At 42.6% G+C, this 13,375-nt stretch overlaps 1 protein-coding gene across 7 annotated transcripts in view; it reads left to right on the forward strand.

Annotated features, from left to right (window-relative positions):
• LOC125920242 (cyclic AMP-dependent transcription factor ATF-1) overlaps window positions 1-13,375 on the forward strand; it is a 119,906-nt gene that overhangs the window by 89,930 nt on the left and 16,601 nt on the right. Inside the window, exons 1-2 of one of the 7 annotated variants that reach the window (XM_049627334.1) lie at window positions 9,334-9,607; window positions 10,283-10,478. The exons of the other annotated variants lie outside the window; for them this stretch is intronic. Of the exons in view, the coding sequence (XP_049483291.1) occupies window positions 9,376-9,607; window positions 10,283-10,478 (428 nt within the window). The 5' untranslated portion in view covers window positions 9,334-9,375. Of the gene's footprint in view, window positions 1-9,333; window positions 9,608-10,282; window positions 10,479-13,375 lie in introns of those variants that run through there. 7 annotated transcript variants of the gene reach the window in all.

Below are 13,375 nucleotides of genomic sequence, written 5' to 3' on the forward strand. Positions count from 1 at the left end.
CAAACTCACGAACTGTGAGATCGTGACCTGAGCGGAAATCAAGAGTTGCTTATCCGACTGAACCACCCAGGCACCCCATGTGGCTTTTCTTTATTAGTTTGTTTAGATGATAGATTTTATTAATTGATTTCCTAATATTGAACCAGTCTTGCATTCCCCGGAGAACTATCACTTGGTCACGATGTATAATCATTTTATTAATTCTGGACTTGATCTACTAATGTTTTATTGAAGATTTTCATTCATGAGGGATATTGGTCTGCAGTATTATGTTCTTAAAATGTCTTTGTCTGTTTTGGGGTATCAGGGTAATGCTGGATTTATTTAATGGGTTGCTATTAAAGAATTCTTATTTTAAGTGTGATATTGGTGTTGCAATTATGTTTTGAAATTCCTTGTATTTTTGAATAAAAAATGTTTATATATAAAAGTACATAATTTTTGGAATTTACTTCAAGATAATTTTGGTGGTGGGGGAAAGTAGATAGGGATATAAAGGTAGCAAGATTGGCCATGAAATTATAATTGTCGGGTTTATTCTATTCTTGCATATATACATGTATGATTTTTCCATACAAAAAGTTTAAAAAAGTCAATAAGTGGTGCTGGAAGTACTGGTTATTCACATAGGAAAATGGAAATCGGATGCATACCTCACACCATGCACAAAAATCAATTCCAAGTGGATGGAAAACAAATACGGGAGACAAAAACTATGAAACCTTTAGAAGACAATGTAAGGAATACCTTTAAAACCTCAACTTAGGGAAGGATTTCTTAAGTCATATAAAGTACATCCTAAACAAGTCACAAAAAAAGGACAAAACACAGACATTGTTGGATTCAGTTATAAGTAAGCAGATGAAAAAAATAAAAATTAGAATTTGTGAAATCGAAAACAGGAAATCAGTGGAGAAAACCAATGAAATCAAAGCTGGTTCTCTTAAAAGATCAGTAAAATTGAGAAGACTCTAAACAGGTTAAGAAAAAAAGAAACACATAAATTATTATTAAAATGGGAAGAGGGGACATCATTATTGAACCCATCGACATTAAGAGAAAGAAGAAAGGAATACTCTGAACAACTCTGTGCCAACAAACTTGATAACCTGGATAAAGTGGACCAATTCCTTAAGGCACAATCTGACAAAATGCATGCAAGAAAAAACAGTCAATCTGAATTAGGCCTCTATTTATTACGGAAATTGAATCAATAATGAATAACCTTCCAAAATAGAAAGGACTGGGACACCTGAGTGGCTCAGTCGGTTGAGCATCTGTCTTTGGCTCAGGTCATGATCTTGCAGTTCATGGATTTGGCCCCGCATCAGGCTCCATGCTGGCAGTGCAGAGCCTGCTTGGGATTCTCTCCCTCTCCCTCTCCCCCTCTCTCTGCCCCTCCCCTACTTGCACTGCCTCTCTCAAAATAAATAAATAAACTTAAAAAAATAGGGTCTCCTGGGTAGCTCAGTTAAGCGACCAACTTCAGCTCAGGTCATGATCCCACTGTTCTTGAGTTTGAGCCCCGTGTCGGCCTCTGTGCTGACAGCTTGGAGCCTGGAGCCTGCTTCAGAGTCTGACCCATCCCCCGCCTCTCTCTGACCCCTCCCCCACTCGCGCTCTCTTTGTCTCAAAACTAAACATTAAAAAAATTTTTTAAATAAATTTAAAAAAATAGAGAACAGTATACCTGAATGGGTTCACTGGTGAATTCTACCAAACACTTAAGGAATTATAATTATAGTAACTAAATTAAACCAATTCTCCACAATCTCTCTCAGAAGGTATAAACAGAAGAAATAATTCCTAACTCATTTCCTTAGTTACCCTAAACCCAAAACCAGACAAAGATATTTTTTTTTAATTTTTTAATGTTTATTTATTTTTGAGAGAGAGAGAAACAAAGCACAAGGTGGGGCAGGGCAGAGAGAGAGGGAGACACAGAATCCGGAGCAGGCTCCAGGCTCCGAGCTGTCAGCACAGAGCCCGATGCAGGGCTCAAACCCACAAATTGCGAGATCGTGACCTGAGCCGAAGTCGGACGCTTAACTGACTGAGCCATCCAGGTGCCTCCCAGACAAAGATATTCTAAGAAAACAGAACAATGCTTCTCATGCACGAATGCAAAAGTTCTCAAAATATTAGCAAGTCAAATCCAACAATGTATAAAAAGAACTGTAGTAGACCGTGACCAGGTAGTATTTATCCTAGGGATGCAAGGCTGGTTCAACATTTTAAAATCAATCCATCACAGGTCACCTGCCTGGCTCAGTGGGTTGAGGGTCTGACTCCTGATTTCAGCTCAGGTCATGATTTCATCATTCATGGGATCAAATCCCACATCAGTATTTGTTGTCAGCAAATCTGCTGTCAGCACAGAACCCGCTTGGGTTTCTCTCTCCCTCTCTCTGCCCCTTCCCTGCTCACACACATACTTTCTCTCTCTCTCAAAAAAAAAAAAAAAATTTTTTTTTAATAAAATAAAACCAAGCCATCATAACAGGCTGAAGAAGAAAAATCATACAACAATAGATGCAGAAAAAGCATAGGACAAAATTCAACACTCCTGATTTAAAAAAAAAAACAAAAAAAAAACCTAGTAAACGAGGGGGAACTTCCTCAACGTGATAAATATCCACCAAAAAACCTACAACTATCCTCATACTTACTACGGAGAAACTCCCAAAGCTTTCCCACTATAGTCAGGAACAAGGCAAAATGTCCCCTCTCACCACTGCTTTTCAACATTGTACTGTTAAGTCCTAGCTAATGAAATATGAAAAGGAAATGAAAGGTATACAGATTAGGATGGAAGAAATAAAACTGTATTTGCAGAGGACATGATTATCTATGCAGAAAATCCAAAAGATTCAATAAAGAAACTCCTGGAATAAATAAGTGAATACAGCAGAATTGCAGGATACGAGGTTAATATACAAAAGTCAATTGCTCTCTTATATACCGGCAATGAACAACTGGAATTTGAAATACAATACTGTTTACATTAACCGGCCCCCAAAATGAAGTACTTAGGTATAAATCTAACAAAAATATGTATAAGAGCTATATGAGGAAAACTACAAAACTCTGATAAAAGAAATCAAAGAACTAAGTAATATGCCATGTTAATGGACGGAAAGATAATATTGTCAGGATTCCCACCTTGGTCTATAGATTCAGTGCAAGCTCAGTCAAAATCCCAGCATTTTGTGGATATCAACAAACTGATTCTAAAGGTTATACAGAGAGTAAAAAGACCCAGAATAGACTACACGATATTGGAGGAGAAGAAGAATGTTGGAGGACTAATGGTACCTGACTTCAAGACAATACTATAAAGCTACAGTAATCAAGACAGGGTGTATTGGCAAAACGAACACACAAATACATCATTGGAAGAGAACAGGGAGCCCAGAAATAGACCCACACAAATATAGTCAACTGATCTTTAACGAGGGAGCAAAGATGGTCTTTTCAACAAGTGGTACTGAGACAATTAGACATCCACATGAAAAAAAAAAAGAATTTAGACACAGACCTTACATCCTTCACAAAAATTAACTCAAAATGGATCACAGACATAAATGTAAAACACAGAAGTATATAAAAGTCTTAGAACATAGGAGAATAACATAGATGACCTTGGATTTGGTGATGACTTTAAGTGAACACCAAGGGCATTATATATGAAAGAAAGAATCGATAAACTGGACTTCATTAAAATTAAAAATTTCTGCTCTGTGCAAGACAACTTGAAGACAATGAAAAGACAAGCCATAGACGCAGAGAAAGTACAGTTGGTCCTTGAACAACATGGTTTTGAACTGAGTGAATGCACTTATATGTTGATTTCTTTCAATAAATACATTGGAATATTTTTTGGAGATTGGCGACAATTTGAAAAAAAGGTGCAGATGAACCACTTGGCCTAGAAATATCAAAAAATCTAAGAAAGAGTGAGGTCATAAATGCCTTCTAGGGATACTGGATTCCAAAATAGATAAACCCATTGTGTCATATTCCCAGTAGGTGTATGGTACAATAAATGAATTACAATCATAGATAGCCACATGAGTGAAAGTCAAGAACCTAATACACATAAAGCTAGCTGCAAAAGAAAACTCAATGTATGATGCAACTTATGTAAAGTTCAAAAACATGCAAAACTAGACAACATACTGTGGAGAGCAGAGCTGTCCAATGGAGCTCTGCAATGGTGTAAATACTCTATAACTTGGCTGTCCAGTATGGTAACCACTAGACATAGGTGGCTATTAAGCGCTTAAAATATGGTCAACATGACTGATCAACTGAATGTTTATTTAATTAAATGTAAATTTAAATTATCATCTGTAGCTAATGGCTACCATACTGTACCCCCAGGTTTTTAAAGAGAACCAATGGAATAACAAGTACAAAATTCAGAACATTTCCTTCTAAAGGAAAGAGAAAGGCAAAGAATCAGGGAGGGATATGCCGCGGATTCAAAAGTAACAACAACGTTCTTTTTCTTAAGTGGGTATCCTTGTATCCTTGTACGGTATTCTTTAAATTGTACATAAATTCTACTATAAATGTTCTTCTTTAGGGGCGCCTGGGTGGCTCAGTCAGTCAAGCGTCCGACTTCGGCTCAGGTCATGATCTCATGGTTCATGAGTTCGAGCCCTGCATCGGGCTCTGCGCTGGCAGTGCGGAGCCTGCTTCGGATCCTCTGTCTCCCTCTCTCTCTGCCCTCCCCATCTCTTGTGTGCAATCTCTGTCTCAAAAATAAACAAACATTTGGGGCACCTGGGTGGCTCAGTCGGTTGAGCGGCCGACTTCGGCTCAGGTCATGATCTCGCGGTCCGTGAGTTCAAGCCCTGCGTCGGGCTCTGTGCTGACAGCTCAGAGCCTGGAGCCTGTTTCGGATTCTGTGCCTCCCTCTCTCTGACCCTCCCCCATTCATGCTCTGTCTCTCTCTGTCTCAAAAATAAATAAAACGTTAAAAAAAATTTAAAAAAAATAAACATTTAATAAATAAATAAATGTTCTTTTACATGGACTAAATATTCAGTAAAACAAAAATAGTGAATGAGGTGGTAGGTATGTGGATATTTACACTGTTGTTATTATTTAAAGTCTGCATCGTAAAAAATTTCTATTAAAAAGATTTCTGGGATTCAGATGCGCCCCAAGTGGAGCCCTCGGGCACAACTAGGAAGAATAAAACTTGGCCCAACTCCAGACCTAGTCAGCCCTGACATCTGCCTTCCCCCACACAGCCAACCAACCAACCCCAAGCCCTAGACACAGCCCCAGCACTAATGCTCTCATCCTCCTTCAAAGGTAGGAGAAACAAGATGTATTACCTGTTGCTGCATAACAAATTATTCCAAACACTCAGTGCCTTGAAACAATAAAAAATCATCTCACGGTTTCTGCAGGGCATGAATCTTGAGTGTGGCTTGCTAATCCTCTGCCGTAAGGTCTCTGATGAGGTTGCAGTTGTGGTGTTAGCCAGAACTGTGCTCTCATCTGAAGGTTTGACCAGGGGGAGATCTGCGCCCCAGCCCCCTCGTGTGGTGCGGTAGGATTTGGTTCTTCCCGGGCCATCAAATCAAGGACTTCAGTTCCTCACTGGCTACTGCTAGGAGCCACTCCATAGAGCAACTCACAACATGGCGGCCAGCGTCCCTCAGAGCAAGATAGGTAGAGAGAACGTCAAGAACAAGTCACGGGGCGCCTGGGTGGCACAGTCGGTTGAGCGATCGACTTCATGATCTCACGGTTTGTGAGTTCGGGCCCCACATTGGACTCTGTGCTAACAGCTCGGAGCCTGGAGCCTGCTTGGGATTCTGTGTTTCCCCCGCTCATGCTGTCTCCGTCTCAGAAATAAACATTTAAAAAAAAATTTTTTTTTTTTAACGTACATTTATTTTTGAGACAGAGAGAGACAGAGCATGAACGGGGGAGGGGCAGAGAGAGAGGGAGACACAGAATCTGAAACAGGCTCCAGGCTCTGAGCCGTCAGCACAGAGCCCGACGCGGGGCTCGAACTCACGGACCGCGAGATCATGACCTGAGCCGAAGTCGGCCGCTTAACCGATTGAGCCACCCAGGCGCCCCCAAATTTTTTTTTTTTAAAAGAGCAACTCACAATCTTTCTATAACCTAATCTTGGAAAGGATGGCCCATTACCTTTGCCACTTTCTATATGCTAGAAACATGTCACTAAATCCAGCTAACCCTATAGGCAGTGTGGGGGGGGCAATGATTAAACAAGGGTTTGACTACCAGAAGGAGGATTGGAGGTCATTTTGGCGGCTGCCTACCTCTGCAGATGGGCGTGATCCCACAAAGAAAGGAAGTGATGGTTACAGAAGAGTGAAGATCTAGAAAATGCAGAGGAAATCCAGGTGCAGGACCTTTGCAGTTACTGGCCCATTGCATTTTTCATTGCCCTTTCATGACTTGGCTACGTGCACCTGTTTTTGATCAGAATCTGTAAAAGAATATGTTGCATCCCTGTTAACTGTCACACCAAGACCTGTCATTTGACTTGCTTTCAAAACCAGTCTGGTCACATTCCCCCCATACAGAGAAATATACCCTAACTGTGTTTCTCCCCTTTCAAGTATCACCTTCCACTAAGATATTTGGGGAATAGGAAGTTTGTTTCTTGTCTGCCCCTGGGTCAGTTCATGCTGCAACTTGTTTCACTCCAATATGCACCCTCCTCATTTCAGCGTGCCCCTGATCTGTTCCCTTTCCCATGTGTCACCACCTGTAAGCCCCCACTAATAGCCTCCTTTGATTTTTTAAAAAAGTTTTTTTAATGTTTATTTATTTTTGAAAAGAGAGAGACAGAGCATGAGCAGGGGAGGAGAGAGAAAGAGGGAGACACAGAATCCCAAGCAGGCTCCAGGCTCTGAGCTGTCAGCACAGAGCCCAACGCGGGGCTCGAACTCACAGTCCGTGAGATCATGACCTGAGCTAAAGTTGGACGCTTAACCGACTGAGCCACCCAGGCACCCCTGGCCTCCTTTGATTTAATGCTGCCAACCATGACAACCTCAGAAAGATAATATGAGCAAGGTGGCTGTCCTTTTACTGACCCATACTTTAATTCCTCACCAGGTGACCGACCTCCTAGACTAACCACAGCCCACATTGTTCCCTTGTTACTGACAGTGTGGGATTAAGAGAAGCAGCCTTCAGCACAGCTCAAGATAGCAACAATAAAACAATTTAAAACCAAACATTAGGTCATCACTGTTTTAAAGACCCTGGGTCAACCCACCACAATGAAACTCTCCTAGATCTCTTTTGGGCTCAGGCCTGGCCTTCTGCCATATTATTGGGCTGCCTGCTTCTTTCCTCCCTCTTCCCCAGCTTCCTTTGCACACTGAAAATTTTCTCGTAAGTTCTGCCGAGCAATCAATGCCTTTACTCTTAAGTAGGAAGCAGGCTCCAGGCTGACTACTGCATATCCAAAAGCTGTATTAAATGACTCTGCTAAAGGGAAGAGGGCCACACATGTTGATTCTGGACTTTAAAACAAAATCAAATCAAATACAAAACCAGGAAGAAGCCTTTAACTTAATTTTTGTCTTACATATCCTGATCAAAAATTTTAAGGCATGGCTTCTCTCTTTTGTCTCTGTAAGATAATAGAAAACAGTAAAAACAATAATAAAATTACACACACACACACACACACACATTACATTATCATTATTGTGATGGTAAATTTGATGTATCAACTTGACTAGACTAAGGGATGCCCAGATAGCTGGTAAAACAGTATTTCCGGGTGTGTCCATGAGAGTGTTTCTGGAAGAGATCAGCATTAAGTCAGTAGACCCAGTAAAGATCTGCCCTCACCAATGTAGGCGGGTGTCATTCAATCCAATCCACTGAGGGCCCAAATAGAACAAAGAGGTGGAGGAAGGGCAAATTCCCCCTTTCACCTTGACTTGGGACATCCATCTCTCCTGGCCTCCCACACCAGAGCTCCTGGTTTCTCAGCCCTTTGGGTTTGGACTGACTGATACCACTGGTCTTCCAAGTTCTCTAGCTTGCAGATGGCCTATCATGGGATTTCTCAGTCTCCTTAATTGTGTGTGAGCCAATTTCCATAATAAATATATTATCTCTACATATCCTGTTGGTTCTGTTTCTCTGGGGAAATATGCATGGATATATGTCCATGCCTTTGTTTATGCTGTACCATTAGCCCAGCTGGTCTTCACTACATCTCCTTCCTCTTCTTCATCTTCCCCCTCAATCTAGGCCCAGCTCACAACCCCCTCCTTCAGGGACCTTCCCAGACTGCCACAGCCCACATCAATCCCTAGCGTCTGAATTTGTATTAGGTTTGGGTGTCATAGTTTATTTCTTTGTTCCCCAGGTGATTTTCTCTGCTAGCCAAGTTACAAAGTTCCCTGGGTCAGAGGCTGTGATATTTATTTCAGGACAGGTGCATAATGTGAGGTTAATACCTACTTGTTCAGTGGATCAGTTAACTGGTGCCACTTATCTTGTCCTCTCCCCACAGTGTTTGGAATGTCAAAGGTCATCTCAGGGGTTCTGATAGGGGCCAGGAATAACACATCTCTCAGGCTTGGGACTGAAGTGAGTGAGAGAGAGAAAGAGAGCGAGCGAGAAAGCAGTTACCATCCGGCAGTTTTTGTCAACTTTGCAGGTCCTGAAATTTGATTTTATCAGCTCACCCTGAGGTGACCACTTGAAAGCAAACTACTACAAAACACGTATCACAGAAATTGGGTTCCCCAGTGGCTATATTACCTCGGCTCCCTACCTTGCGTTTGCTTTGTTTTCTGCTTTCCCTCTCCCCTTCCCAGCTTCCGCGCCTCAGTTTAGCTGCCCTGACTTCTGGAAGCCTTCCGGGCCCTACAAGTCTGAGCTAGCAGTGCCCAGGGGCCCTGCACGTCCCCTCCCACAACAGTGGCCCAACTGTACTGTACGAGCGCAGTGGATCTGGCCAATGAATGAAGGCTCGGATCCGGTGAGGGCAGCACTCCTCAGGTGCGTCCGCCCCGTGAGTGGAAGCCAACGGGCACAGCCCCATCCGGGCCACTCCGCCAGCCTCGCTGGCCTCCTGCCCCTGGCCACCCCGGTGTGCTGGGGTCTCCCGCTCTGCATGCCCACACACCCAGTCTCCTAGACTGCGGCCAGCCAATGCACACCCGCGTCTCTTAGGCCGTGGCCCATCGGCGCACTGCCCCCCATCTCCTAGGCCACGGCCCACCTGTGCACCGCCCCCCCCCCCCCCAGGCCGCGGAGCACCTGTGCCCCCCACCCCTGTCTCCTAGCCCGCGAAGCGCCTGCGCACCCCCGTCTCCCAGCCCGCGGCCCACAGCCGACAGACAGGAAATGCCTGCCGCCATCTTGTGCGCCGGGAGTTTCAAAATGGGGTTGCGGCTCCTGAGTGCCGCTCTGCTGTTTGTGGGCAGCGCTCTCCCGTACGCAGCGCACTACTCACTCTCTGAAAGGACGGGACGCGGCCCCCGGCAGGAGCAGGTGGCTGCCCCGGGGTGGCCTGAGGCCCCGCGAGCAAGGCGGAGGGCACCCCAGGCCCGGGAGGAGGGAGCCGCAGACGAAGAGGGCAGTATCTGTTCATTCCTCTCTTTGGACGGTGTCCTGTGCGTCTTCCCCACCTCTGTAGTGTTTGGATTTGGGTCCCTCCCTTTCTGTCGTTCCAACTGTCTTTAAAACGTACAGACCTAAGCAGTCCATTCGTGACAGGGTAGTAGTCGTTGTAACACAAACGCCATAGGCTTTTGTGGCGCATCTATGTATGTTCAAAACACTGAGGTTTGTCTTTCCCATTTTAATGATTAAGGATTTAGTGGATTCAGGGTCGAAAAGGCCCGTAAATGACCTTTTCACACTACACTTGAGAAAAATTAACCTAACAAGTTAAATGCAAGTATTGTAACTTGTAGCCCGTGATTCATCAGTCCCAGGCTCTCTAATTGCCATTCTGCACAGGAAACAATGTGATACCTGGTCCAAGAAACCTATCTCATTTAGAGGAATAGAGTTTAAAATTAATGAATTGCGTTGATCTAACGCCCATTTGCAAGTGATCAGTTAAGCCTGTTTGTCTTAACGCTCCTTTAATTTTTTTTTTTTTTCCCAGAAGATGGGCATGCCTTAGGCATCCAGCTTGCTATATCCATCTTTTAAATAGGAATTTAAAAGATTAGTGTGTTAAGATTAGGAAGTAGTGCGTATTATTAGATGTTCAGTCCAAATAATATGTGACTTTTATTTTTAGATTGTGGAACAGCACCACTTGCAGATGCATTGAAAGGGTCTCGGATTATAGGGGGCACAGAAGCTCAAATTGGTGCATGGCCATGGCTAGTTAGCCTGCAGATCCAATCAGGCAAAATTCTTGCTCACATGTGTGGGGGAAGCTTAGTGAAAAGTAAGTGGGTCCTCACGGCTGCCCACTGCACTAAGGACACTAGGTATGTATTCAAAACACAATTCTATTTTTTCTTCTCTGAGGGAGTATTTTATTTTATTTATTTATTTTAAATGTTTTTATTTATTTTTTTGAGACAGAGAGAGACAGAGCATGAGCAGGGGAGGGACAGAGAGAGAGGGAGACACAGAATCCGAAGCAGGCTCCAGGCTCTGAGCTGTCAGCACAGAGCCCGATGCGGGGCTCGAACTCACAGAGTGTGAGATCACGACCTGAGCTGAAGGTGGACGCTCAGCCGACTGAGCCACCCAGGCGCCCCTCTGAGGGAGTATTTTAAAGTAGTAGAGGACCATTTTATTTCAGTCATGTTCAGTTAAGCTGTGTGTTTACAAATAGCCATAATGCTTTACATGTAGCACACTATTTATTGACGTGAATCCTATAAATCAGAAGTCAACACACTTTATGCAAAGATAGCAAAAGTTTTAAGGACTCTGTCACAACTACTCAACTCTGTCGCTATAGAACCAAAGTAGCCATAGACAGTACAACTGAATAAGTGTGCTGTGATCCAATAAATTACTTATGAACACTAAAATTTGACAAAATACTATTGGGGGAGAGTCCCAACCATCTAAAAGTATAAAAAACATTCTTTGTTCGTGGGCTATACAAAAATAGGAGACAGGTAGATTTGGACTATGGGTTGGAGTTTGTCAGACATTGCTTTAAATGCTGACAATTTTCTTTTAGCTTTTACAATTATATTGCAACCATGTGTTTGTCTTTCTCATGATTGGATCATGAGTTTTTTAAGAACAAGAGCTACATGTTTTATTTTGTATTCCTTGGACTAATATAGGATTTGGCCTACTTTATAGAAGACCTAATAAATGTTTTTTGATTCTATGGGTGATGTCAGTCTTAGAGAAATAGGATTTACCACAGTTAGAATAGAACTTCATGACCCTCATAACCATTTTATACGAAGCTCTAAGAAAAATATTTTGGGAAACGATGGTACCTGTCATATAACATCCCTTTAGCTGTTTGTTTTTTTTTTTTTTTAATTTTTTTTCATGTTTATTTTATTTTTGAGAGAGACAAACTGTGATTGGAGGAGGGGCAGAGAGAGGAGACACAGAATCTGAAGCAGGCTCCAGGCTCTGAGAGCTGTCAGCACAGAGCCCAGTGTGGGGCTTGAACTCACGAGCAGTGAGATCATGACCTGAGCCAAAGTCGGCGCTTAACTGACTGAGCCACCCAGGCGCCCCTTTAGTTTTTCATTTATAACAGAACAGATCTCTTGGAGAAGAATGAAAAGTCTTTAAAAGGGACTAACAAGTTCAAAATTCAGTTGGGGGCAACTGGCCTGATGGGGTACATAAGGTTTTAGTCTGTGTACTACATTTTTTGTAAGTAAGCTCTATGCCCAACATGGGGCTTGAACTCATGACCCTGAGACCAACTGAGCCAGCCAAGCGCCCCGGTATACTAAATTTTTGAAACATACATTTCAGTTCCATAAATTGGCTTTTTGAGTAACAGAGGTAGAAAAATAGTAAGATACTAAGGTACAAACCAAACGTGGAGATCTAGAAAAAAAGTTTCAGAGTTAGGAATCAATTCTGTTCTTTCAAGGGTGAGTGCTTTACAATTGTTTTCTAACATGCTATCTTTAAAAACTGCTTTTCCGCAGCATTCAGACCTCAAATCAAGGGAGGAAAACCCTGGTTGATATGGTTTGAAGATTCTTGGAAAAGCTTTTCTTGCCTACCAAGTCCTGACATCGTGCTTTTTACTGGTCTAGTCCTTTGACACAGTAGGAAGAAAAATGAGTTTAGATTGAGGAGACCTGTATCCTAGTTTTCCACTGACACTCTGGTGCTGAGGCTTTAAGGAAGTTTCCAAAACCTACCAGATGTATGACCTTGGTCAAATAATATAGCTTTGTTACACTGTCATAGAATCTTAGAGTTCAAAGAGGCATTTTCAAGGTCTGGTTCAATCCTCTGTCCTGTATTTGAATCCTTCTTACAATATCGAAGTAAGAGGCTGTCGAGTCTGAAATAATGATTGCTTCAATGTGCTGAGCCAGGCATGTTTTCGTACTTAATTTTACCAACGTTTGCAACCATTCTTTGCTGTAGGGAGACCCTGAGACTTAAGCATTAAGTACCTTGCTCATGGCTAGAGAGCAACAAAATCAGGGATCAAATCCAGGTTTGTCAGAATGAAAACTCACACATGTAACCGGAACTACAGCATACAGCTCTCTACTTGAAACATTTCTTACGATGATGCACTGCTACCTTAGGAGGAATCTCACTTCTTTTTTGGACAGCTCTAATTCTTAGAAAGCTTTTCTTATGTTAAAAGAAGTGCCTTGATTTTTTTATCTGCTTTCTGACGCCAGATATATTGAATCTAGTTCTTCGAGGATACTGTTCATATTCCACTTAACGTTTCTCGAGGCTAAATCTCATTGATGTTTTTACTTCTGCACTCGACATTTACTGGATATATGTTATCTGCTAGGGGCTGGGCTGGGTGCTGAGGAAGTAGACATTACTGGGGCATAGTCTCTACTTTTCAGAAGCGCCCCCTCTGTCAGAGGACTAACTTTGCCACCTTTTATTCCGGTTCCTCCTCATTATGTTTCACCGTCAACGATCCCTTATTCCTTCTTACAAGTTATTTAGCAAAGACTTGCTCTGAGATTAAGTACTAAGGATGTTAAATATAATTCTGTTAAAAAAAAAAAAAAGCCCTCCCAGTAACCCTCTGAGGTAGATAGCTATTATTATCTCTGTTTTACGCCTGAAGAATCCAGAGAGCAGAGCGATTTAGTAACTTGCCCAAGATCACACTGCTGTTAAATAGCAGCCACCTGATTTCAAGCCAGTTCTCAAATCTGTGCTGTTTCATTATACCTCAATG

Source organism: Panthera uncia, chromosome B4 (assembly GCF_023721935.1).
Source record: "Panthera uncia isolate 11264 chromosome B4, Puncia_PCG_1.0, whole genome shotgun sequence".
Taxonomy (NCBI): domain Eukaryota; kingdom Metazoa; phylum Chordata; class Mammalia; order Carnivora; family Felidae; genus Panthera; species Panthera uncia.